The sequence below is a fragment of the Tachysurus fulvidraco genome, chromosome 12 (genome assembly GCF_022655615.1).
Source record: "Tachysurus fulvidraco isolate hzauxx_2018 chromosome 12, HZAU_PFXX_2.0, whole genome shotgun sequence".
In the NCBI taxonomy this organism is placed as follows: Eukaryota; Metazoa; Chordata; class Actinopteri; order Siluriformes; family Bagridae; genus Tachysurus; species Tachysurus fulvidraco.
This window is the reverse complement of record NC_062529.1, coordinates 4,617,917-4,644,311: the sequence shown is the minus strand read 5'-3', so window position 1 is coordinate 4,644,311 and position 26,395 is coordinate 4,617,917. Positions and strand designations below refer to the sequence as shown.

General features: G+C 35.6%; 2 protein-coding genes and 1 long non-coding RNA gene across 3 annotated transcripts; 1 reads left to right on the top strand and 2 right to left on the bottom strand.

The window, feature by feature from the left end:
* Window positions 1-409: 409 nt before the first annotated feature.
* LOC125146085 lies at window positions 410-2,049 on the bottom strand. The gene is made up of 8 exons (XR_007144599.1): window positions 1,993-2,049; window positions 1,828-1,908; window positions 1,640-1,739; window positions 1,479-1,528; window positions 1,346-1,412; window positions 1,179-1,259; window positions 972-1,053; window positions 410-799 (listed from the first exon to the last, which is right to left on the bottom strand). It is a non-coding gene; the product is annotated as an uncharacterized LOC125146085 (long non-coding RNA).
* Window positions 2,050-3,657: 1,608 nt separating this feature from the next.
* Window positions 3,658-12,857, bottom strand: pole2 (polymerase (DNA directed), epsilon 2). Its single transcript, XM_027159930.2, has 20 exons — window positions 12,717-12,857; window positions 12,419-12,539; window positions 12,074-12,174; window positions 11,917-11,992; window positions 11,764-11,841; window positions 11,463-11,556; window positions 8,870-8,944; window positions 8,680-8,763; window positions 8,481-8,537; window positions 7,622-7,670; window positions 7,361-7,433; window positions 6,875-7,047; window positions 6,655-6,744; window positions 6,497-6,551; window positions 5,372-5,431; window positions 5,174-5,251; window positions 4,989-5,097; window positions 4,351-4,527; window positions 4,147-4,214; window positions 3,658-4,036 (listed from the first exon to the last, which is right to left on the bottom strand). The coding sequence occupies exons 2-20, from the start codon at window positions 12,484-12,486 to the stop codon at window positions 4,018-4,020; spliced, it is 1,584 nt and encodes a 527-aa protein (XP_027015731.2). The 5' UTR covers window positions 12,487-12,539; window positions 12,717-12,857; the 3' UTR covers window positions 3,658-4,017.
* On the top strand, window positions 12,844-25,943 carry LOC113651184 (kelch domain-containing protein 1). Its single transcript, XM_027159931.2, has 13 exons — window positions 12,844-12,972; window positions 13,598-13,668; window positions 13,891-14,008; window positions 14,342-14,454; window positions 19,670-19,754; window positions 19,826-19,909; window positions 20,106-20,186; window positions 20,570-20,628; window positions 21,122-21,231; window positions 23,615-23,687; window positions 23,898-23,982; window positions 24,135-24,187; window positions 25,008-25,943. Exons 1-13 carry the CDS (start codon window positions 12,877-12,879, stop codon window positions 25,153-25,155), a joined length of 1,176 nt encoding a protein of 391 aa, XP_027015732.2. The 5' UTR covers window positions 12,844-12,876; the 3' UTR covers window positions 25,156-25,943.
* The last annotated feature ends 452 nt before the right edge of the window (window positions 25,944-26,395 follow it).

Here is a 26,395-nt window from a genome sequence, read left to right as displayed (position 1 = left end):
GACATTGAGGAATTAGGTGGAAGGCTTGTGTTCATCTTTCTCTGTTTAGCATGATAAATCATGAGGAAGGGGTGGGGAACAGCTTGGCACTAAGCAGAGGGAGGGTTGAAAGCTTTGTCCCATTATTTACATTACTATGATTATGAATTAATGATAATTACCTCAGTTTTTATATATACACCATGCCCCAGTAACTGTATTGAAGTGTATTGAAGAGCTTTCTCTTGTTTTATCACTTCAGTGTGGAGCTCCATTTTTTTCTGGAATTGTGTTATTTTATTTTCTATAGAGAGCATATACTTTGTAACTGCTGTTTAATCTTGAGTTCCAGATTTGTGTAACAACCAAATTACTGAAAAAACAGACTATAGTATATACACAGTATGCGTAAAACAGACAATAGGCAACTGATGGGAATAGGGAAGTGGGATAGAAATAGAGGGATAGATTACTGAGTGATAATTATTAAGGGATGAGGGATCTTAAGACACTGGGTTAAGCCCATCTCCAATTCTGGCCTTCATGTTAAAGACCTGTAGGAAAGAAATAGATCTTTAAATATTAAGTTAATCAAAAACAGAAATAAAATTAAATTATACTTAAGTGTGGAGAGCTTGAGCAATGTAGGGAAAATAAGTGAGGGAAAAGAACAACCATGAAATGAAACAGAAGAGGTAAAAATAAAGTGGTAAATGAAGGACATTGCTCAAAGCTTCTCCAAAATGTCCATCATCTGCTGGACGTGCTTCTTGAGAAGTTGCTGAACCGTGCTGGCTAAGGCTGCTGGGTCGCTGTAGAGCTGAAGCACACAAGCACACAAGCACACACAAGCACACAAGCACACACACACACACACACACACACACACACACACACACACACACACACACACACACCACAGTGTCACTGAGTTTAAGACACAATCCTGAGAATTTGTGTATTGTGGCATCTGAAGATATTCAAACACTTACAATAAGCACTGTGAAGTACAGCTCTGCTGCAGGCTCCCACACGTCCACAAGCTGACGAGCTCAAGCAGGCGCTCCAAGAATCCTCCATTAACATTTAGAAAAGGAAAACAACAAGCTTCATTAATGCCATGTCCTATAAGGGTTAAAGGTTTCATCTTATGAATTTACATTCAACATCGCTTATAAATCTCCTGATCAGTCACTTACTGTCTCAAGTGTTGAGCCACTTCTGAAATGGCGAAACAGAAGCAGCTCAAAAAAAACATCCAGGAAGTTGTAGTGGGGGACCTGCAGAGAAGAGTCCTGTTTTCTATATTATCAAAATCATTTATATTTAAACATCTGTCATTTCATACAGTCATTTGTTAGCTTACACAGGAGGAGATCTCTGCTTCGGTCGATTAGAAGGCGTCCTTCAGAGAATCAGCGCCTCAAAGGCAGCTAAGAAACAGGACATGTAAACGCACAATACAACGTTACACCATTAAACAGTGAAGAGTTTCATACCAAATAAAGGGCACCTCCATCTCCTCTGGGTTAAGGCTCTCCTCACTCTCCTGCAAGGCAAATCATGAATCGTTAAAACTTGCACAGTAGATTTTACAGCCTCCCATTCAGGTGAATAGCACCAAATGTAGATACACATCAGATGTGAAGCATGGAATTACCACATATGGAATGCGAACCACTTCCTTCTCCCAAGTGGAGGTGTCCATTTGCCCATCTTTACCCACAAAGTTATGTGCAGGTCACCTGTTTAATGGTTTGCTGTTAAATAAGAAAATATTGACACTACAGACAAATTCAAAAAGTTGCTAACAACAATACACATTTTATGAAAGTGCAATAAACTTACCACATAATAAAAACCTGGCACGATGATGTCGGGCTCCACTCGGTTACAGGAAATAAATTCTGTATCCCTCCCAGATTCAACCTGAAGAGAACAATTTTTAAAGTGAACACAATTAATCACTGGATTAACAAAAGTTTTGTGATGCCACAAGGAATAATCCCTTACCTGTATGCCAGTGAAACAGTCCTCTATGGTGGTATGATAAGGGAATCCCTGCAAATGACAAATAGCTGAAACTCAAGATCTATTTCACAAAGGATCGTATCTAAAAATCATCAAGGTCAACGACTCTCTGGGCCTATTATCTTCCACAAAAGGTATGCTCTGCTGTCCACTAGTCAGAAATAGAAAAACATAATAGACATTAGAACTTATAAAGAAGGGTGTTTGTGTCTTCGTATACTAAGCTACGCTATCAGCAAGAAGCCCCCGCAAACTCCCATTGTTGAAAAAAAAAAAAACCGTGCTGAAGAGGTAACAATTTGCCAAAGAACACACTGATTGGCCTAAAGAGATATGGCCCAACTTTTTTTGAATTCTGAAAGTAAAATAGTTTTTTTTTTGGGTCTAGGGGCCACAGTTTGTTAGATGACTCCAAACACCAAATTCAAGCTGCACTACACTGTGAAGCATGTTGACGTAAGCATCATAATATAAGGATGTTTCTCATACTGTGGTGTTGGACCTATTTATTGTATACCAGGGATTGTTGTTCAGTTTGAGGACATCAAAATACTTAAAGATGTCATGTTTTATGCCGAAGAGGAAATGCCCTTGAAATGGGTGTTTCAACAACACAGTGACACCAAACACACCAGCAAGCAAGCAATGCAGAGGAAGAGGATGTAGGGCAGTCATCCTGGGCTGGATATATATAAGAATAAGAATACACCCCCCCCCCCCCTTATTTTTTTTTACTAATTTCTTCTTTAAAATAATCTGATCTAACCCAGTCATCTAGCCATCATAGTTTGGCCCTTAGTCACTCAGATTCTTACATTACTGCTGTTTTCAACTTTCACTTGCTGCCTCATACAGTTCAGGAACAAGTATGTAAACATTTTGGAATTACCTGCATTTATGAATGAATGTATCTGTTATCCATTTTATAGAAATCGACAATTTTTAATTCTTCTGGTAGATAATGAATATATTATTCAAATATCCATACTATAGGTTGCAAACCTTAGGGAAATGACTTCATCAAATGCTAATTAGGAATTAGCAAACATAGCATCTAATTGATAAACATGTTTTAAGGTGTGTGTTTTAACTCAAAATGTTTAAGTGCTTTTATAAATTAAAATAACCTAAAAGCTAATCTAAAAGCACTTAAACATTTTGAGTTTGCTATTCACAGGAATAGCCTCACAAGAAATGAGCTTTAGCTATTCATCTTAGTGTGACAGATAAATCAGTGGAACTGGTTAAAATCTCTGTTCATGAGTCTATACAGAACTCATTAATCATGCATGGTGTCAATGACATTTCTGCATGCCTCATGTTTGTCAATGACCACCTTAACACTTGACAACACTAATGGCAAAAAGGTTTTGTAGACGGATGAAACATACTTTGTCTTGCCTTCGTATACACAACCATTGACAGGTGCCATTGTAGTGTAAAATGTTTCATTACAAAAAATTTGGAATAAATACAATAAGTTATACATGTTATTTTTAAATAAAAGTTCGCTCAGACTTTTATAAATACTTTGTAATAGGTTCATGAAAATAGAAATTGTATTTTTATTATTAAATGATCGATTACAGCACTATAGAAAGTCATACACACACTCTTAACAACAGACAATACATTTATTCAACCAAGTGGTTTGCATGTGAATTTTATTGCATACTTTGTGGCATAATAAAATAATTTGCAATTATGTTGTAATAACAGTGGTTTAACAGTGAATGCTAACATGTTTTATTTAATTGTATGTTACATCTATTCACACTGGCCAGTTACTTTCTGCTTCAAACCAGACCACACAATATCTACTAAGCTTTCAAGCTTTTAATTTTTTGATATGAGATATCAAAAAATGAGATGGGAGATATTTTAAAAATGTACATGTATTAGTTTTCTAGTTACACTTAAAGCAAATATACTATAACAAAACATTATGTTTATTTTACATTCTATATAAAACAGTCTTACAGGCAGCAATCACCATGTGGTTCAGTTTCAAATTCCTTGCAATTTGCTGCATAAGAAAAAGAAATATGAAAAAATATATATTAAGCCTTGTGTTCCAAAGAATTTAATAATTGTAATAATGATAAGTATTATTAAAGAATAATTAAAGTTAAATACCTGTCCTCCACTGTTCTGTTTGATGGATAATACACCTTGAATGAAAATTCACTTTTTGGAAAAGAGCCCTGCAAAAATGGAGGATGGTAAATATTTATCATCATTATCTTAACTTTTATTCATGATTAAGAAATGATTAAGAATAATTCTTGCTACAACATTACATTAGATTTTAAAAAATTCTGAAAATCATAAAGACAATACCGGGTTGATGCAGAGGCAATCTGAGTTGGAGATATTGAAGGGATCATATTTATCAGCAAAGATAACAACATCAGGAACAGGATAGACACGTAAGGCATAGTCATATGCCCAGTACACTGGACTGACAAACAGAGGAAGTGGAGTCAGGTGTCCCTGAGACAAGATAGTCTTCACAAACTGCAGGAAAATTGGGCAATAAGAGTACAGATCTGAATAGAATATATGTACTGATTCATTCTGTTTTGTTCTTGTAAAAATGCTTTAAAATACTGTAAAAATTTAATATACAGCAATAAACGAATATATGTAATTACATGTAATATAAGCACATAGATTAAAGTTGTCAGTAGATTAGTCATGAAGTATATTCGCCTGGCTGATTTATTTTCGTAAATGATACTAGCTAACAAAAGGTTAACTGAAAAAGTAAATGATTTCATTTTGTAAAATATATAAAGTATGCTTCCTTCCAAAAATAGGATTATGACGTATTCCTCCACACAACTGAAATTCAACAATCACAATTTATTTTTATTTTTTTTTTAGTTGCTTTTGTGCTATGATGAATTTCATTTTATCTAGGGGAAGTAAAAGTTTTGTTGATATAGATTCTGACATACATAGCAGAACAGACTCACATGGTTTGGGATGTCGAGGTTCTGGCTGGGGAGTCGCAAGCAGTTCCTACACATCTTGTTGACCAGGTCTTCTCGGATTACCACTATCTCTTGACTGCAGTACTGTATCCTGGAATAGGAAAAGAACCTAGCACTTAGCATTCCTGAACATAATGATAAACATTCTATCCTAACATGAAAAATACCTGCATGGGTTTGTGGTGAAGACAGAGAAAGGGATTTGCTGTCTAAATTCTTCAGTGATATGTTCAGCTAAGGGAGGCCTTGAAATGAAAATACAGGACACAAACACACCGAGCTCATTAATTTTTTTTTTATTTTTTTTTTGGAGCTACACTTGAGGTTGCCTACGGAATTTCTAATAACAACGTGAAAACACTTGCCTGGGCAAAATGGTGCTGGGTCCAGGGTCCTCAGGGCCAGGAACAAACACAAAGCGACTGCTGTAGTGTCAGAAAAACAAGCATCACATACAATGTGCCCAATTATATAGTTTCTAAAAGCTTTCTAAAGAATAAGCACATAAGTGTCAAAGTGGAGGATAATGGATTACACAGACATAAAAATACTCATTTTTCACCCCAGGGGACCATTTGGGTGCCACACTGGTAAAGTAATAATGATACTGTGCATATACAGTAAAACGTGCCACAACCAAGACAATACCAAAATACTGAATACTCAGGTAAGTAGGGTAAATGTTAGTGAAGTGTCCAACCAAAACAGTGAAGAGGTTAAAGAGTTCAATGGTTGAAATCAGAGAACCTGAACAAACATTAAATTTAAAGCATAATGTTTGGCTCATGACTGTGATCAATGCTAATGTTTGTAGCATAATGCTTTGGTTTGCTTGAGGAACTGGAAAGCCTGTTGCGAACAAAGGCAACATGGATGGAGCCAAATATGTTGTCAGACGGTAATTTAGTGCAAAACAAAATATGTTCCAGCAGGACAGTGAACAAAGGTAACAGGGCAAAAAGGAAACAATTGGCATTAAATATAGGTTTGTGTTTTCGAATGGCCAAAGTTCAGACTTTAACCCATTTAAAAATTTGTGGCATAAGCTGAAAACTGCTGTCCACCAATATTCTCAATGTAATTTGGCACATTTGAAGAAAATAATTGCATGGATAATGGAAGAAAACACCAGAATAAAAATGTGTTGTTATAGGGAATGGTATTAGTATCAATTTTGAATGTGAAATATGATTTCTGTATTGCTTTGTGCTCCACAGAATTCAGTAAAAGCAGATAGTAATGCTTGTTTATTTAAGAAGACATTTTGTATTTATCTTTTCTAGTAAATACTTTAATGAGGATAGTAAATCTGGTAGGTAAGTCTTTAGTGTAGAGTCTTTAGAGTAGAGTAGAGTAAAGTCTCCTAATTGCCTCTATTCCACAGTTCAGTGCATTTCCTCTTGCACATAAAATCTAACAGAGTAATAACAAAAAAATGACTCAGAAGGTACTGTAGATGGCAGGTGATGAGTGACCAAAGTGTATCTTACCTGTGGTGAATGTTGGGATGCTCACAAATTAAATCAGCCAGTGCTTTTAAAGACTCTGAAACAAAAAGTCTACATTAATGACATCAAGCAAATATAAATAAGTAAATCTAGTGAACGGAGTGAGAAAAGGTGAGTTCCTATGCCTCAAAACGTCTCACCTTTAAGGGACTTGATCTGACTTTTGCCATATGGGGCAGAGGAGAAGTTCCCACAGAAAATGAAGCACGTGGGAGGCATTGCTGAATAGCCTATAACAGGCTCAAAAGATCTTTATGTTAATATTAAATGAAAACAACAGATTCTTCTGATCTAGAAACATTAATTTACAAAACGCTTTCAGAAAAAAAGTTTTAGAAACATTACAAAAATGCATTAAACCTGAAAACATGGTCTGTATTTTCTCCAGGACCTCCACACTGTCTAGCCACAAGTCAGAAATAATAACAAACATGGCATCCACATTTTCCTCTTCAAGCTGCTTCAGCTTGGTGGAGGCTTTCACGGCAATTGTAGATGGACCCCCGAAGAAATTCATATTACCATAATATGCCCTGAAATAGAAAGGTTTCTATTATCTAAGGAATAGAGTCTTTGTTAGTATAAGTGTTTGGATCAGAAAAGAAAAAACAAATAATTTTTATTTAAATTATTTATATTTTATTTAATACATTGACAAAGTATATTAACTTGCTTAAATGTATAATTTCTTTTTTGGCATGTACAATAACTATCAATGATTAGGTTTTGCTTTTTTAATACTCTCCTAAACAATTATTTGCCCACTTACATTTCGGATTATTCTAACCAATTACTGCAGCCCTAGTTTGCATGTACAAGACAATATGCTGATGGTTGTTTGTTCACCTCGTAGTGGAGGAAGGCTCAATTGGTGGAAACCCAAAGGCACTGACATGGAAGACTGAGTCTTCATACCACCCTGTAGAAACCATAACATGACTTAAAGAGTAAACATTCCCTTAACATTCAAACATTTCCTTATTGTTTAGATACATGTAAACTTGAGAACTTTAAACTAAATAGTTTTATAGTATAACTCTAGATCTAGCTAAATATGGCTCAATCACAGTTTGTTGACTGTGTCTGTGTTTACAAGACAGTTGTTACCTTCAGCCAAGACAAAGCAAGACTCGGTGTACAGCCCACTGTGGAACTGGTGATGAACAACATTAAGAAGTTTTCGGTTCCAGTTACGTTTACATATTTACATTTATTTTATTTTGCAGACACATTTATGGTATTATCCAGAGCGATAAGGGCCTTTCTCAGAGGCCCAGTGGTGACAGATTGGTGGAGCTAAGGTTCAAACTCACAACCTTTCAATCTGTAGTCAAACACATTAACCCCTGAGATACCAGATCCCCCTTAAATGTATTTGCAGTTAATGTCAAAACTGGTCAATTGCTTTTAGTATTTGCAAGGCATCTTCATTTGAGTGAGCCTGATTCAACTCATGTGTTTCATCAGTACTATTTTTTTAAATCTACTATCTGAAACAGTGCTGGTCTTTAAGTCGATAAAGAATTATCGCCTGAAACTGACAATTTCATTTGAGGAACAGTATGTGACTTTGACTGTTCCAAACAATGCTGGTGGCAAAGGTTACGTTCATCAAACCTGTGGCATCAAAGGTGAGAAGAGGAAGAAAGGAGTCAGGATCACAGCTGAGGCAGCTAAGACAACTTTAAGATAGTTTTGGACAAGGAGAGCATGTCGGTGCTGGTCAACCAGCTAGTCATGTAAGCAAGGAGGTGGCTAGCTCTGAAATACCCAATCACATAGAAAACATCAATGTTTATCAGAAGATGCTCAGTAATGATGGCCTTCCTCCTTCAAAACTTTGCAGATCATATAGGTAAAACCTATACACAGATATTTTCATGGAATTGGTCAGTACTGTCACTATGACTACTGCTACACCAATTAAGTTTAATGACCTAAACCATGAATAGCAGTAAAAGGATATTGCCATGGAAAGGTCCAACTGCACTGAGCCAGTTAGATCTTCAAGAAAAAACTTGCCCTGAAAGAAAGAACAGAATTAATCTCTGCTGTATACAATATGATTATTCATACTATAATCTACTAAGTATTTTAGATCTAAAGATTTGAAATCATGCAATTTTTGTTTCTAGAGACACCATCATATAAAGGAGAACACATACCTCTTTAAGCTGTGTGATCATACCCAGGACAATAACTTCACCCAGTTTTGTAGTGCTTCCTAAAAGAGCCTCCACAGTCTTTAACTAGGAAACCATTTATATTGTAGTGAATAAAAAGTGCATAATATGAATAGAAAACTCATTGTAGTGAAGGTTACCAAATATGAAACAGTCAATGATGTTACTTTACCTGGAATTTATTTCTCCTTTCATCTGCAGCCACACCAATCACAGGTGGTGTAAAAAGTTCATGTCTATGTATCCGCTAGACATTAGAAACAGAAAAAGAGGACTTGGTCAGAAATGTTAAAAAAATTAATAATAATAAAAATAAATTAATTTGATTGAAAATCCAACTAGGTTTGTGCAATATTGATTTTTTCCTTTATCACGATTTTCATACAAGAGGGCATACAATCATCAGCTAATCCTTTTAAAATCAGTTGCATAACCTACGCATGGCAGACATTTTCGCTGTTGGCAATGTTTGCATTGCACTGTCACTTTAATTTCCCTCTAGTCTGCTTCTTATATCTACAATGTTTGAACTCCACTGCACTACCACATGACACTTGTACTGTATTTGAACTCTCTGAGCTGTTGTAATATTTAAATTTCCCTCTAGTGTATATTGAACGTTGGATCAGTCTATGAGCATCTCTGTGCCAGGTGAGAGATGAGAACGCAGGAGTTTAAAACACCTGTTCAGTTCATTCCAAATTCATAGCTCTAATTTTATTGGGAAGAAAAACTGTTACTTTGCTGCATTTTGATTAATTTTTGATTAATCATGTAAGAACACTCCAAGGTTTTAGCAAAGCTCCTGTGTAACATGCATGCTGGATGGCAGATCTGGTAACATATTCACCAACACATTTCACCGAATGTATATATGCAAAATAATATTGTGAAGGGACTATAGTGAAGTGTTATACTGCACAAGCCTTGTACACACAAATATGATGCTGTGTGATAAATTACATCATATAAGGTTTAGTTTAACAAATGCAATAAATCCTCGTTAGCTATCTCGAAATTTGACGGTTCTAGGATCAGCTCTAGGACCTCTGCTTTTCTCGATATACATGCTTCCATTAGGGAACAACATTACAAGACATGGGATTAGTTTCCACTGTTATGCTGACGATACACAGTTATATATCTCATCAAAACCAGATGAAATAGCCAAAGTGTCCAAATTAACTCAATGCCTTAGAAAGATAAAAGACTGGATGAGCTGCAACTTTCTGTTGTTAAACTCTGACAAGACAGAAATACTACTTATAGGTCCAAAAACCAGTGCACAGAAACTCTCACAATTTCCATTTAAAAACTTCCATTTAGAGGGATGTACTGTTACTAATAGCTCAACAGTGAAAGACCTGGGTGTTATATAAGACAGCAATCGCCAATACTACAAAAACTGCCTTCTTCCACCTTAGAAATATTGCCAAGCTGAGAAACATCCTGTCTGTATCTGATGCTGAGAAGCTAGTTCATGCATTCATGACTTCTAGACTGGTCTATTGTAATGCATTACTAGGTGGTTGTCCTGCATCTCTAATAAATAGAGTTTTATAGAGTAACTATACAGTTAGTCCAAAATGCAGCTGCCAGAGTTCTCACTAGGACAAGAAAATATGCTCATATAACCCCAAATTTATCATCTTTACACTGGCTACCTGTTAAGTTTAGAATTGATTACAAACTGCTGCTACTTACGTACAAGGCTCTTAATGGTTTAGCTCCCATGTATCTACAGTAACTAGCGTTCTAACACGTTACAATCCTTCACGCTCTCTGAGATCACAAAACTCAGGACTTCTGGCAGTTCCCAGAATATCTAAGTCTATTAAAGATGGTAGAGTGTTTTCTTATTTAGCTCTCAAACTTTGGAATAGTCTTCCTGATAGTGTTCGGGGCTCAGACACACTTTCCCAGTTAAAAAGCAGATTAAAAACTCATCTCTTTAGTCAGGCGTACACATAATACATCCCATAAAATTATGCACCATTACATCAGACTTGCACATTTTTATGAACAGCAGATATGTTAACCCTCTACACTGCTTTTCTCTTTCACACCCATCACGAGGCATCCAGACATTGTACCAGCTCCGATCATCTTCCGTGCGATGAAGATTTTGGACCTCCACTGAGATGAGGCTGACTCTATGAGAATCCTGAGACATCTACAGATCTACCAGCTCCAGTTGGACTCTATGATACCAAGAAGAGATCTGAACTCCATGTGACCTTTACACCAATTCAACATTTGTTTGACTGTAATCACACCCTCCAGTGTCAACCATATGAGGATGGGTTCCCCTTTGAGTCTGGTTCCTCTCAAGGTTTCTTCCTTACCAATTTAAGGGAGTTTTTCCTTGCCACTGCTGCCTGAGTCACCTCAGACTTGCTCATTGGGGAAAAATACATATACATACATACATACATACATACATACACACTGAACTATATACTGTATATCTTGAATCTTTACTATATTAATTCTCTATATTTCTCTTTATGTTTACCTTCTGTTCTATGTTTATGTTCTGTAAAGCTGCTTTGAGACAAAGCCCATTCTAAAAAATCGCTATACAAATAAACTTGAATTGAAAATGTTGATTTTGAGTGAAATGGAATGAAATTTATAAATGTAATTTTCTCACTTGACCCAAAATTTAAAATAATAAAGCTTAATTTGTTATTGCGATCTGTGTAAATAAAGCACCGATTTCAGGTGCAGTTGCAGACACACTCACCCGAGGAAAAAAAACGTACCTGATGCAGGATGGTATAGCGTTCCCTAAAGAGCTCAGCCTTATCTCTAGCTTGGCTGCACACACTAGGAATTGAATGGCTGGTCATGTTAATACTGTGAGAGAGAGGAAAAACAAATCAGCCACTATGATGCATACTTTACCACAATTAACTTCTCATTGTGGTAAAAACAGATTCTATATTAATTAATTCTATATATTATTAGATATTAATAATACATTGAGTAATTACTAAACAATAACAAAATAATAAATAGTTTAAAAGAAAATCAGTAGAAAAAATACTGTAAGTAGTTGCTTACGGGACAAATTTCTTCCTTTCTGTGCTGTATATAAATCTAGGCACATCAAAAGCTCCAATGATGTTAAAAACGTTGTCTCTAGAAACAAAAGACAAACTGTTTTGGTTGATGGACTCAGTGTTTGAGGTAAAAATGTAACATGTTAATTCTTACATAGTTTCATCACATGACTGACTGCAGTCCTGCACAGCAGTCTCAGCTACAGAGAGCTCAATCATGCTCGAGGACACTGTTAAATGGATAAAGAACGGGGTTATTATTAGTTTGTTCATTCATAAATGCAGTTGTTACTTGTGAATTATTTTATTACAGGGTTGTTTTTCGACTCCATCCAGAATCCGCTCAATGACATCCTCGAGATCCACTTCACTAACAGCCTCCAACACCTCCACCAGATATCTGCTGGCTTCACTGTGAACAACATCAGATCATCCATTTAATGACTAATGTCACTGTGAACAACATCAGATCATCCATTTAATGACTAATGTCACTGTGAACAACATCAGATCATCCATTTAATGACTAATGTCACTGTGAACAACATCAGATCATCAGTACAATGTTTACAGTCATTTAGCTCCATGTAAATTAGCCTAAGTTATTAACAGCTTGACCTTGTTTATAAAGTACATCAATTAAAATGGAAACATACGGTCGCAACATTAAGCCTCGCATCTTGAAAGCGGCTGTAACTTTTGTTTTTAGTCTCCGTGCGTCCATTTTTCATCGCTTGGCGCTAAATTTCCACTTCCGCTTCTGTGGTCGTCAACTTCCTGTAATAAAAAAAAATCCTATATAAAATACTTCAAAATAAAGGCCAAAATACAGCACAAAAACAAGTTTGTTTTATTTAAAATACTGTAAAACGTTGCCGTTAGAATATTCAATGTAGAGATATTTTTATTTTATTTTATTTATAGATATAAATAATAAATAATTATTATGTTTACCATAGAACAGAGTAAATATCTCTTATTATTATTGCTATCTTGTACTTTCCACGCCTTTCTGCTGGTTTCGTCAGATGCACTTTAATTATTACCAAACATTTAGAAGAAGTTTGTTTGTTTGTTTGTTTGTTTAAATAAATATAAATATTCTCTAAAAACAATGGCAGCGTCAAATGCCGAACTTGTGCCGCGAGAAAGAAGTGGACACACGGCCGTGGTCTCAGAAAACACTTTATTTGTGTGGGGAGGTTATGTGGTAAGAGCTTTTAATATATAATATATTATGTGGTAAGAGCTTTTAATATATAATATATTATGTGGTAAGAGCTTTTAATATATAATATATTATGTGGTAAGAGCTTTTAATATATAATATATTATGTGGTAAGAGCTTTTAATATATAATATATATGTGGTCAGAGCTGCCTAGAAGTCCAGTGCAAATAAATACCCAGATTACAAACACTCATGATTACAAACACTTTGTTGCTGCCTCATTAAGGAAATTCACTACATTTAAAAACGACATTTTACAAATTGTGGAAACAAATCAACCTTTCTCTAGCATTCAAGATACAATATACATGTTCATTCATGTTCTCTACCTGAAAGGATATAGCACAAAATATTGATTTATTGTGGTACTGAACACAGACATAAACATCTTTATAACGGTGCTGGGTATTTTCCTCATTAAACAATATAAAAATTAAGTTGGGACAAAGGCCTATATTAACTATAACATCACTCTAGCTATGTGCTATAAGACTTTTATTTGTCGAAACATATACAATTTATATATTTTTTTCTCATTCTGTGTATCATTGTTGAATGAGGAAAAGTGTAACATAAATTTGTTCCCATTTTTCTGTATTTTTAAGTCAGCAGCTGATCTTGAAGTTTTCCTCCCAAACGATGAGATCTGGTTGTATGACCTGGACACTGGGTTATGGTATTATTTATAATATTATTTATAATACTATGTTATACTATTATACATTGAGGGTTTTCATGTGTGCATACTGTATTTATATGCAGTAATGAGTATAATACTTTTAAGATCACTGTTATTAAAATACGCACAGAGAACAACTGATGCCAAACATTTATAGGATAAACATGCATTAAAATGGTCTAATGCAAATATATTTGAATGCATTTTTTTTTGTTCCAGGAATAGGTGTGACATGAGTGGTGAAGTTCCTCCACCCATGTCAGGTACCTGTGGTTGCAATCTAAATGGAATCATGTATATATTTGGTGGTTGCAGTGATGATGGTCAGACCAATGAGGTAATCTTAGTGTCAATCATACTTTAGGATTAAACTATATACACTATGTGGACAGCTCACAATCACACCCATATATTGACCTTCCACAAACTGTTGTTACAGTGTTGGAGGCATGCAGCTGTCATACAGTTTGATATCCCTTCACTCAAATTAAGAGACCACTTCCAGCATAAAAAGTCTGGCTGTTGAAGCTGCAAAAGGGGAACCATATTAATGGCCTTGGATTTGGAATGGGATATTTAAAAAGCACATGTGGGTGTGATGATCGGGTGTCCAGAAACCCTTGGCCAAATAGTGTACTTGCCTTCTAAATGATGTGTGTTTTTGTTCTAGCATTATTCTGTCAATCTCCACAATGGGAATTATGCATGGAAGAAGTTGGGACATTGTGCAGGGTTACTGCCGACACCCCGTGACAAGCTTTCCTGTTGGGTTCACAAAGGAAGGTAGGAGCACATAGTTAATAGGACTAGGTTATATGTCAAAATATACACTCGCCATGACATCGATTCCACGAGAATTCCCCTTTAACATTGTGTTCCACATTAACATGATTGCATCACACACAAGTAATGCAGATTTTTGCAGTTGTACATTCATGCTGCAAATTTTCCATTCTACCACATCAAAAACATAATGATATTAATTAATGAATAATTTAATCATGTTAATGTGAAGGCCACTGAAGAACATTAAACTCATTGTAATGTTCCTGAAACAAGTTTGAGACAACTGCATTGTGACAGTGTGTTTTATGCTGGAAGTAACCATTAGTAGTGTAGTAATGGTAATGGTAAATAATGAATAATTAGTATTAACAGGCTCCAAGTGTGTCAGTTAAACACTCCTCACATCAATACACCACCAGCCTGGACCATTGACACAATGGAGTTTGAGTTACATTTACATTTACAGCATTTGGCAGACGCCCTTATCCAGAGCGACGTACATAAGTGCCTAAATCTCTAACACTGAATACATTAATGCTGGTTCACTAGGTTACATACTTAAGATACCATGAGTTTAAAACATTTGTTCAAAGTTACAATGAAAAAGTGTCAAAGGTGTTTTTTTTTTTTTTTTTTTTTTTTTAAATGCAAAAGATAAGGAAAGAAGTGCTAGTTGAAGTGTTTCCTGAATAAGTAGGTCTTCAACCGCCACTTGAAAATAGCCAGTGACTCAGCTGTCCGGACCTCTAGGGGAAGTTCATTCCACCACCTTGGTGCCAGAACAGAGAAGAGTCTTGTAGTATACTTGCCTCTTACCCTGAGAGATGGTGGAACCAGTCGAGCAGTGCTGGTAGATCAGAGGTTGCGGGGTGCAGTGCGAGGAATGATGAGGGCTTTGAGGTAAGAGGGAGCTGGGCCATTTTTGGCTTTGTAGGCCAGCATCAGTGTTTTGAATCGGATGCGTGCAGCTACCAGAAGCCAGTGGAGGGATCGCAGCAGCGGGGTGGTATGCGAGAACTTTGGCAGGTTGAAAACAAGCCTGGCAGCTGCATTTTGGATCATTTGCAGAGGACTGATTGCGTTCATAGGTAGACCTGCCAGCAGTGCATTGCAGTAATCCAGTCTAGAAATGACAAGAGACTGAACAAGTACCTGAGCAGCCTGTGTGGACAAAAATGGCCGAATCCTTCTAATGTCGTAGAGAAGAAACCGACATGAGCGAGTCACATGGATCATGGAACATGGAGTTTATGGATCTATGCTGTTCTTGCCAAATTATGACCATATAACCCTACTATGTGTACCTTAGTAGAAAGATTCATTAGACAAGGTTATTTTTTTTACATTCTTTAGTGTTCCAGTTTTAGTGAGCCTGCTGACACAGCTGGAGTTGTGGTTGACCGCAGCAGTCTCTGGAGTGCCCACTGTTCCTGCATGAAGGCTTTAAAGACCCATTGCTGATCATGCACAGGCTATGTAATACATAGTTTGGTGGAAGATGACTATCACATGCGTAGAACAAAGAGGCAGAGGATCCAAATGCAGGATAAAGATGAGACGAGACAAGAAACACAATCGCACACAAAAGCCATGAACGGACAACAAAGAACATGGCAAACAAACAGGGTTTAATACATGTGGGGAACCAATGACAAACAAGAACAAGACAGGGTTTTTCCTGGGTCAAAATTGGTCTTCGGTGGTGGCTGACCGATCACTGTCAGGCTAGATAGTAAAAGAAAGCGTTTATACTTATTTTACATGTGAACATCATCAATACCAAAGTATATTAGAAATGTCAAAGGTATCACAATTTATGTATTTACAAATATCACAATCAAAGCCTTTCATGATATTTCATATTATGTATGATCTCCTACCTTGATGTTTGTTTCTTTTGTTCCTCATTGTTAATATTTGGTTGTTCATTCTTTTCCTTTTTTTTTTTTTTTGGCCCATTTTCTTCCAGACTGTGGCTGAGAATTATGTTGTAGAAGTATGTTTTTCTAAGAAGTAATGATTTGTTATACACCGATTCAGACACTGACAGGCAGACCAATTGCTTTAACCATTCATAATAATGAATCGGCGCAAAGGAGTCATTAGGTCGCAAATCGGACTTTATCGTACGTGTTGTGTGGGAATCCTAGCTGTTAGGACACCGCGAAAGATTTGTCAAAACACACACAAAAACACACAAAAAACACTTCATAACTGGATAGATTTTTTTTTTGCGTTTATATAAAGTTATGTCATCTGCATGTGCAATGCTTGTCACAAGTTGTAAGAGAAGATACTTTTTTTTAGCAGCGTGAAGTTGGCCCCCCACCAACGCAAAACGTCAGCAAAATAGTCTCGTTGGTTTGTGCTGGTTTGTGCTGCAAAAAGTTTCGTTTGTGCTGGTTTTGTTTTTATAATATTAAACACTGAATTTAATGCTCCCCACCTGCTCCAAATTTACCCAAAATAGTCTCTTTCATTTGTGCTTCGTTTGTGCTGTTTCGGTTTATTAAATATTAATTTCATTAGGTGGTCATTCTAAGGTCACTCAGCCCCCCACCTGCTCCAAATGCAACAAAAACGGTCTCGTTCGTTTGTGCTTCATTTGTGCTGGTTTGTGCCGGTGAAACTTTCGTTTGTGCTGTTTCGGGTTTGATTTCGATTTAACTATTTTGGGTAAATTTGGAGCATGTGGGGGGGCTGATGACATCATCAACCAGTAATTCAGTGTTTAATATTATAAAAACAAAAACAGCACAAACGAAAGTTTCACCGGCACAAACCAGCACAAACAAGGTACAAACGAACGAGACTATTTTGGCTAAAATTGGAACATGTGCGGGGGGCTGATGACGTCATCGGCCAATAATTCAGTGTTTAATATTATAAAAAACAAAAACAGCACAAACGAAACTTTTAGCAGCACAAACCAGCACAAACGAGGCACAAACGAACAAGACTATTTTGGGTAAAATTGGAGCAGGTGGGGGGGGCTGAGTGACCTAGATTTACTATTGCTATTACTATTTACTATTGACTATAATTATTCTTTTAATATCTAATTTTTTTAACTTTGGTAAAAAAAACCAAAGCAGCACAAACAAAAAAATTTTGGAGCACAAACGAACGAGACTATTTTGCTGACGTTTTGCATTGGGTGGGGGGCCAACTTCACGCTTTTTTTTTTGACTGCAATTCGCACCCAGCAGTAATTCAGCAAAAATATTCTCCGAATGCACCACGTGAAACATGGATTCGGTCTTCCGACCTTTAGTATCAGTTGATTTTGATGCGAGGGAGAGAGCAAAGACAGAACTGTCACTCCATCAGTAGCCTGCTTCACTCACAAAACCCATTTACAGATCAAACTAGAATGTAATTACTAGAAAATGTGAATGGTGCTTGCACGTGGCAAATCTCGGCAGTCGGTTGCTAGGGTGTTTTGGGTCATTCTGCATGATTGCAAGCGAGGGTGTCAATACTTTTGGAGGCGAGCAGACATGAGCATGTGACATGATCCGAATACCCGTGATTGTCCTGAGTGTTTTGATATATGACATGCCAATGTTGTGGAATTTTTTTGATTTTGCTAATTTTGGGGGCGGGGCTGCACGTGACATCACGTGACATGAGCAGAATACACGTGAGGCAGTTCCCCTCATTGTGTTGAGTGTTGTGATATGTCACATGTCCATGTTGTGCTAAATTTTTATTTACATGTGACATCACGTGACGTGACCAGAATACACGTGAGGCAGTTCCCCTCATCGGGCTGAGTGTTTTGATATATGACATTTCCATGTTGTGCTAACTTTTTGATTTAGCTTATTTTGGGGGCGGGGCTACACGTGACGTCACGTTGTAATGTTGAATGATTGATCGATAGATAGATAGATGGATAGATGGATGTGTGGGGGCCAATACTTTTTGAATCATTGAATTGATAGGGTGGAGTTGATAGTTACATGTATTGAGAGTCTCCTTTACATCTACAGTGACTATAGGAGAACACAGAAGAGAAGCCGTGCCTGAGCTCTGTGCATGCTGCGTGTGTGAGAGCTTAAAGGAATTACAGGAATTTCCAGTTCAATGGGACTGTTTTTTTGGCCACTTTTTCATCCACTGTGCGAACATTGTTGGTTGGATCGCTTATAAAAGTCATAGCACACCTCTCCTCAATGAGCCTATCGATTTGACACCTCATTCATGGGTCTAGGACAAAAGCTGCGGAACAAGTTATGCACACAAGTTTTGTTTGGAAGAATAATAAGTATGCAAGATAACAAGAATGTTGCTGCCAGAGGCTTTGATGGGACAAAAAATTGTTTTGGTGGCTGGGGAAAAAATGTAGGAAAAACCCTGCAAGAACACATGACTAGGAACAACCAATGACATGACACATAAAACTGGCAGGAGGACATGGGGCAAGGGAAGCCAAACGCAAGAAATAGATATTAACATATATTAAAATTAATAGTTATATACTAATTATTATGTAGTAATTATTAAATAGTACTGTAATTAATAAAATTACTAATTAACAATGATTAAAAATAAATTATTATTAACAGGTATTAAAATAAAAAACATAGAAAAACAGAACAATACACAAAACATATGTTACATGTGTTACAGGGCTCTGGCGTGGCAGCCATCTTGGCAGAGGCATGACGTGAGCAGGCTTTGGCGTGGCAGGCATGACGTGGACAGGCTTTGGCGTGGCAGGCATGGTGTGAGCAGGCTTAACATTAGCACCCCTTTCTTCCTCTGTAATACCAACAGTAAAAATAGACCCACTCAACTGCAACGCAAATTCTACCTACAGTTCTAATGCCCAGTATGGAGTATGTGATGGCATTAGCTGTGATCTTTCATAGCGGAATATATCCTTGAGAGCTGAATCATTAAAATCTACCTTAGAGCTTAGTTCACAGAATTCTGCCACAAAGACCAAAGACACAGTACACTGGTGGTTATGAGTCGCAAGAGAATCTCATGCGTTATATACCAACCCCCATCCTCTACATCCACAGCACGACAACCATGCCCACACTACAAAAATATCAACTACTATATCTGATGTCACACGTAATATGTACAGGAAAGTTTCATGAAAATCATAATAGAATGATATGACATGCCTAGTTAGATATTCCACATACTGTAAGCCCTGTTTCCAGTGTATCAGTGTCATCCGTTGTGTCTGTTTCAGGATTATTTACTTTGGTGGATATGGTCATAAGCTTCGCAGTGAAATCACCAACAATGGCACTTTTGTTGTGGATGAAACTTCTTGGGTAATTTATCAGCACATTTATTTAAGGCAAATAAAAATTTTGTTGTTAGCATTGCATTTTCTTTCTTCAAGGCTGAAGACATCTTATGGGGCTGGAACAGTGAAGTTCATGTGTTTGACTCAGATTCAAGATGTTGGACAGAACCACAGACTTTTGTAAGAAATTTGTATACTTCTAAACATTGATAATTTATGCAATTTATAGACATTTGTTTAATTTTATTACTTTCATTACTTTATTTACCATTATATCAAATAGGGAGTAATCAGTGATTTTCTTTAACTTATCAATACACTGGCAGTCACTTTAAACTTGATTTTTCACTTTAAAAATTATTCTTACTTGTTGTAGGGGCATGTCCCTGCCCCGAGGGCTGCCCATGCCAGTGCCACCATAGGTAATAAAGGGTATGTCTGTGGAGGACGAATAATGGTAGGTCCCCTTAGATACAATCTTATTATTAATACTTTCTGCTGCTGAATGCCTTTATGATTTATATATATATATATATATATATATATATATATATATATATATATATATATATATATATATATCACATTTTGCATTCTATCACAATTTTATATCACATTTTGCAGTAAACTTCTCTTTATAATATTTAATTATTCTTTTCATAAATGTAATTGAGACTTGTCCCTCTATATTTTATATTCAGTATTTATTTCCTGCATTTATTAGGCCTGTTTTCTGTCTAAATATGAGTGTTTCAAAAAATGAAAAAATGCTTACATTAATTAACACTTAATTAAAACATATTAATTTTACAGATGTTGTTATGAATTGAATCTTGACAGGAGACAAGAATATGTGACCTTCATTGTCTGGATTTAAATACATGGATGTGGTATGAAATGTAAGAAACCATACAATCTATATGGATTTTATTTAATATATTCACTCACTTATATACTGTAGCTGTGATTCCTATCTATGTTCCTTTTTTGTCCAGCTATTACAAACGATATACACTTTATATATATTTAGATATATCTAAAAGTAGGTGGAAACCTGACCATCACACCAATATGTGTTGTTGAGTGTCCCATTCCAGCTATTTCGTTTCTACTATAAAAGCTTCCACTCTTCTGGGATAATTAAACTAAACTATAAAAAGGCCTGGCATGCAATCAGAGTTCCAATTTATCCCAAAGGTGTTTAGTTGGATCGAAGTCAGGGCTTTGTACCCTGCCACCTTGGCAAACTATGCCTTTATGGACCTCCCTTAGTGCACTGTGCTACAGCATGCAAAAATGTCATCTTGGGAAGCACATACAGTATACAGTAGGTGTGATGTTCCATCTTGTTTTGGGCATATACTCTACTTTATGTTTTTCCCATTGTTTTAGTGTTGTAACCAGCACACTTCCTTTGGGCCGATCATGGCATACACTAAATGCAGTTTCAGAGACAACACTCTTTCTCTTTGGTGGACTTAGTGTGGATTGCAGACCCATGAGTGAGTTGGTCCTCTAAGGACCAATATATCATCACTTGCATTTATATTTATTTAATTCAGTTCTATCCTATTTCACTGTTGTTACCAGTTTGCACACTTGAGTCAGATTTATGTCAATACACATAATTGTTTTATATGTCAAGAGCAAAAAGCACCTTTTGAAACCTAACAATAATCAGTTAGAATGATCATTTAATGCAAGTAGGTAATGCAGTAATATCTGACCTTCAACTGTAATGTTCATGTTAGATAATATAATACAGAATATAATAATGTAATCATGCAATTGTTGTCAAATTCCGAGCATGAGTGTCTTACATATAATAAAATAAATGAAATGCACTTATTAGGTACATGAGTTGTAAATATCCTTGTATATGACTGCCCCAGTGATCACTTTTTTTCAAAATCTATCCGCAATATATTTAGAAGTAGGATCCATGTACGATGGGGAAAAAATGGGTAAATCTATTGGATTAAAAATAAAGCTGATCTCTAAATTGGTACCACATTCTAATAGAAGGCAGTGTCACTGGAGTAGCTGTAAAGCCAGATGGTTTGATAGGTAGGGAAGAGGATAGTAATGCAATAAAAATTTGACTGAATACAAGATTGAGCAACCAAACTGCAATTCTCACATTTAATTTCTGGTTGATTAGAGCAGTATGTTATGTATAATAGCAGCCCAATAATATAACTGAAAATTTTGCAGTGAAAGGACACTATCTAATATTTGTTTTTGAAGTAACAATCTGGCAATGCTAGTCATCATTCTGTTCCATAAAAAAGGAGAGATTGTCTGATTCAATTACCTACAAAGACTTGTGGATAGAAACAAATGAAGGCACTGAAACAAAAAGACAAAAATCTAGGTAGAATATTATTTTTTACTAATTACTAATTAATTCTTCTAATCAGTTACAAGGTAAATTTCTACATTAAATGAAATCTAATTTAATTTGATCAAGGGACAACATTTGCAGAGAGAAGGTTTTCAGCTTCAGTAGTGGTAAGGAACTCAAAGTTTGTAGATCCTGTCGCCGCTCTAACATTTGTGGAGATGATCTGTTGTCTTTAAAATACTTGGTGACTCATGTTTTATGCCTTTTACTCACAAATGCTGAATAGGAATGCTTTTATTATCAGTGTTTGAGATTAAATTATTAATACGTACTGTAATTAATAATTTGTCATCAGATAACAGAAGAGAACTATAGGAAATCTCCATGGTGATGGACAATAGCTTGGACTGCTAGTTTAACATATCTAAACCAAGGGGTGCAAATAAAGAGAATTCCTTAGAATGAGGATAATAGAATCAGATAAATGTCAGAGTTTACAGATTTGAAACATCAATAAATATTGATAACACAGTTTAAATGTAAACCAAATATTTACTTATGACTGCCTAAGAAGGGAAGCCTTTAGAATAATTTATTCATGAAATCGGAGTAATCAAAATGTGAGAATTAAACATTTGTCTATTAATTAAAACTGCCACCCCTCTGGATTTAGAAATAAAATCAGAATGAGAAACTTCCCCTTCTCATGAACACCTTAGACAGAGATGTTTTAGATGAATAAATACCTTAGATAGTTTTTTACTAGGCTACCCAAACCTTTAATGTTCCAAGTAATAAACCTAATAGGGGTACAACTATGGTCAGTTTCAGTAAACCACCTGAAACCTTGTTCATTAACAGTACTACCTACTGTATAGTCGAGGAACAGTTATGTTCACCTGCCTTCTGATAGAATGGAGGAGGAAAGCAATGGGAAAACATAAAAACCCAGTGATCACAGCCTACCCTCAAAGTACCCTGCAATGGACAGCAACCCATGGAAACAGTAGTTCTTATGACTGGGGAACCCAAATCTCCCACAACCCCCCAAAATTATAATGTTCTTAATTTTAACCTGCCACTGCTTCCTAGCTTGACATACAATATCCACACAGTCTGAATAATAGTGCAGCCCTTCCACAATTGCCCATAGTTGTTCCCCTGTCTTGGGTTTAGGATGCAGATCATTGCATTTAGAGCCAATTAGCAGAGATAGTGTAATAAACTTATAACTAAAAAGTACCTCAAAATAAGTAAAAACACTGCTTGTTAAAGAAAAGGTCCATAAATATATACAGAATAATTATATTTTGCCAGTACCTCTGAGATAATCCATACTAATCTATAGTAAACCAAGCCAAATATCTACCTTATTTAATTTTTTTTTAACAAATGTCATTTTAGGTATTATTTGTAAAAGTATTTAATAGTAATATTTGTTTACAGCTCAGAATTTTAGAGAAATGTTATGGATAATTAGCCAAGAATTATTTGTGTTTGCAAAAAATAATTGTCTTCACACCAGTTACACTTCTTTTTAGGTGATGGTTGGATTTTTGATCTGAAGACAAATCAATGGGCAGAAATTAAGCACTCAAACATGGATAAACCACGGTAGGAAAAACCCTCCAAACTATCTAACCCACATAATGTTTTTTATTCACTTTGCTGCAGTTACTGGATATTTAATAGTTAAAAATACAGGTACACTATTAATGCTGGGACAGACATTTTCCGTAAAAGAATGTCTGTTGTTTTATCTGTGTTCCAATAATTCTTTTGTTTCTCTCTTTTTTTCTTGGTTGTTTTTTTTTTTGTATCCAGGCTATGGCACACAGCTTGTGTGGGAGGGAACTCAGATGTTATTGTCTTTGGAGGAAGTCATGATTATATCCTTTTAGTGGACTCTGTAAGTCTAATGCACTGCATCACTTGAGATAGCATTTATTTCAGCATTATTTAATATTCATGATCATAAATGTTAAAAAGCTAAATCGGCATCATATTTGCTGTTAGATTTGACTAGTGAAGAAATGTAATGCTTTTGAACATTCTTTATAGGGTCATTGCAATGACATTCTTGTGTTCCAAACCCAGCCTTACTCACTAATACGGTAAGAATCATAAATTTGTGTCCTGCCAATGCTGAAGGGACAGAAAACTGACATTTTCACTGCTAACCCACTGCTTTAATACTATAAGTAATTTACAAGCTAATTATCAAGTATGAGCAAGGCTTTAATTTAATTTTTTTACCATAATTCACATATAGAAGGCCTTATTGATGCTGCATAACCAAAATGAAAATTTGTAGAAAAAAAGTCTTAGAAGTCTTAGAAAACTGCATAAGGCAAAATCCAGGCCTGGGCCATAGTCATATAAATTCTTAGTGCAAGTAGTTGCTATGAAATTCTAAGAGAATTTTTAGGAATGGGTTAAATAGGTCAAATTAAGTGAACACATAATAGAACATATTTAAAAGTTCTCTTATATTTACACCATTAAACAGAGAAAATTACATTTTATCTCATTTTTATATAACTAGTGGTTAAGGTCTTTGCTCAAGGGCCTTGCTGAAGGGTTCAGCAGCAGATACATGGTCAACCTGGGATTCAAACTCACAATCATCCAATCAGTGGTCCTCATCTTAAGCTACCATGTCCATTTTAAGAATGTATCATCTAGTAATGGAGTCAGCCTCACCTCATCCCAAAAGTTTTTGTGTTTCCTTGCTCAGAGTTGCAGTGAAATTGGTCCCGAATCACTATTAAACTAAGATTCCTATGTAGACATTTTAAGCTAAATTAGGAGCTCTCAAATGATTCTTAGAACTTTAATGAATAATAAATGTAATGTAATTGTTGCTTTATTTTTAAATGTTGTGTGTCACGTAACTAAACACATGTAATATTATGTTTTGTTATATTATTACAGGTTATGTGAGGACTTCATTGCAAGCAATGCCAAAATGTTTCAGACCCAGCTTGCAGGTTTACCACATAAATTAATGTACAGTATGCAGAAGAGGATAGCCTTTTTCAGATCCACAAAAAAATCACAGAATGTCAAACCACTGGAGTAATTTTGTCTGGAAAGATGAGATGATGTATAGAACATGTCTATGATGTATATCTCTATGATGAATATGTAGAGAATGTGTAAATTCGGGTAAGGTCTAGTAAATAATGTTAACTTCTTTTGAGGAAGTTTAACATATAGAGCTCTACTTCATTGCACTCTGTTGATTATTCACAAGGAGAGAGGGGAATAAACTTTCTGAAATAAAAATATATTCTTATTTTGTGTGAATTTACATGATATTAGAGAATATATATATTGCAAATTAAGAAGGTTTTGATTACTTACTTGTTATTTAAATTATTAATGTGTAAAAAATAATTGGTGGGGTTCAGTACAGGGCTCTGTGCACTCACACTGTGCACAACGGCACTGTGATGATGAAATACGTTATACGTTACATCAGTTTTTCTTACCCTGAGGGCATGAATGTCTTTGTGATTCTCTCTGTCCCTGTATTTTGGTAACAGTGAGAATATTAAGTTGTCTGTTACTCTAATGCCAAACTGGGAATTCCGTTATCTGACAAAGGTCCTTGGTTTATTCTAGAAGCCAGAACACAAATGCAAAACAAAAACCAACCTCACTTTTTATAAGAATACTATGTACATTATGTATACAAAGGATCAAGATAGGTCCCAATTAAGGTTGGTGTAATGTTTAGATTTTATAGTCTTTTCCAACCTCAATCTGGATCTGTATGACCGCATCCTTAGTTCCGCAATTCATCGACATGAAATATGCAATTTTTTGCAGTCTACAGCACATCACTTATCAGTTAAAAATCATTGTTTGCCTATATAAAACATAAGTATAAAAATATCAACATTATTGACCTTTTTTTATTATTGAAGGGTTTTTTGTTGTTTTCTTGATATTCAGTTTAATTGAATAATTTTCAGATGTTTTGTTTTAACGCCCATCTGACTGATCTTTTTATAAAGCTGCAAAACAAAAGACTTTTTGCCTCTTACACGGGAGTATGTAAAAGTTTAATTACAGAACGTTTTACCGTATAAACATGATGATATTCTTTTTTAAATAATGTTTTTTAATCTATTTATTTTGATGATCTCTATGCAAGCCTCTTTAAATTTACTGTTACTACAGAAATTATGCCATTTACAACTAACTAAAAAAATTTTATATCAACCTTATATTTTTGAATTATACACAGACCTGCTGTCTCAAATAAGCTTTGCATAAGTAAAGAACTCCAAACAGGGGTAGATTGTCAGGAATGA

Bases quoted from the DNA above. Each gene is read 5' to 3' on its own strand.
- pole2 (XM_027159930.2), bottom strand. From the start codon at position 12,486: ATGGACGCACGGAGACTAAAAACAAAAGTTACAGCCGCTTTCAAGATG. The intron at 8,764-8,869 runs GTAAAGTAACAT...ATGGTTTCCTAG, and splicing joins AAAGGAGAAATAAATTCCAG to TTAAAGACTGTGGAGGCTCT. The intron at 7,048-7,360 runs GTGAACAAACAA...TTTCTATTTCAG, and splicing joins GAGCCTTCCTCCACTACGAG to GGCATATTATGGTAATATGA.
- LOC113651184 (XM_027159931.2), top strand. From the start codon at position 12,877: ATGGCAGCGTCAAATGCCGAACTTGTGCCGCGAGAAAGAAGTGGACAC. The intron at 14,009-14,341 runs GTAATCTTAGTG...TTTTTGTTCTAG, and splicing joins ATGATGGTCAGACCAATGAG to CATTATTCTGTCAATCTCCA. The intron at 20,187-20,569 runs GTAGGTCCCCTT...GAATCTTGACAG, and splicing joins TCTGTGGAGGACGAATAATG to GAGACAAGAATATGTGACCT.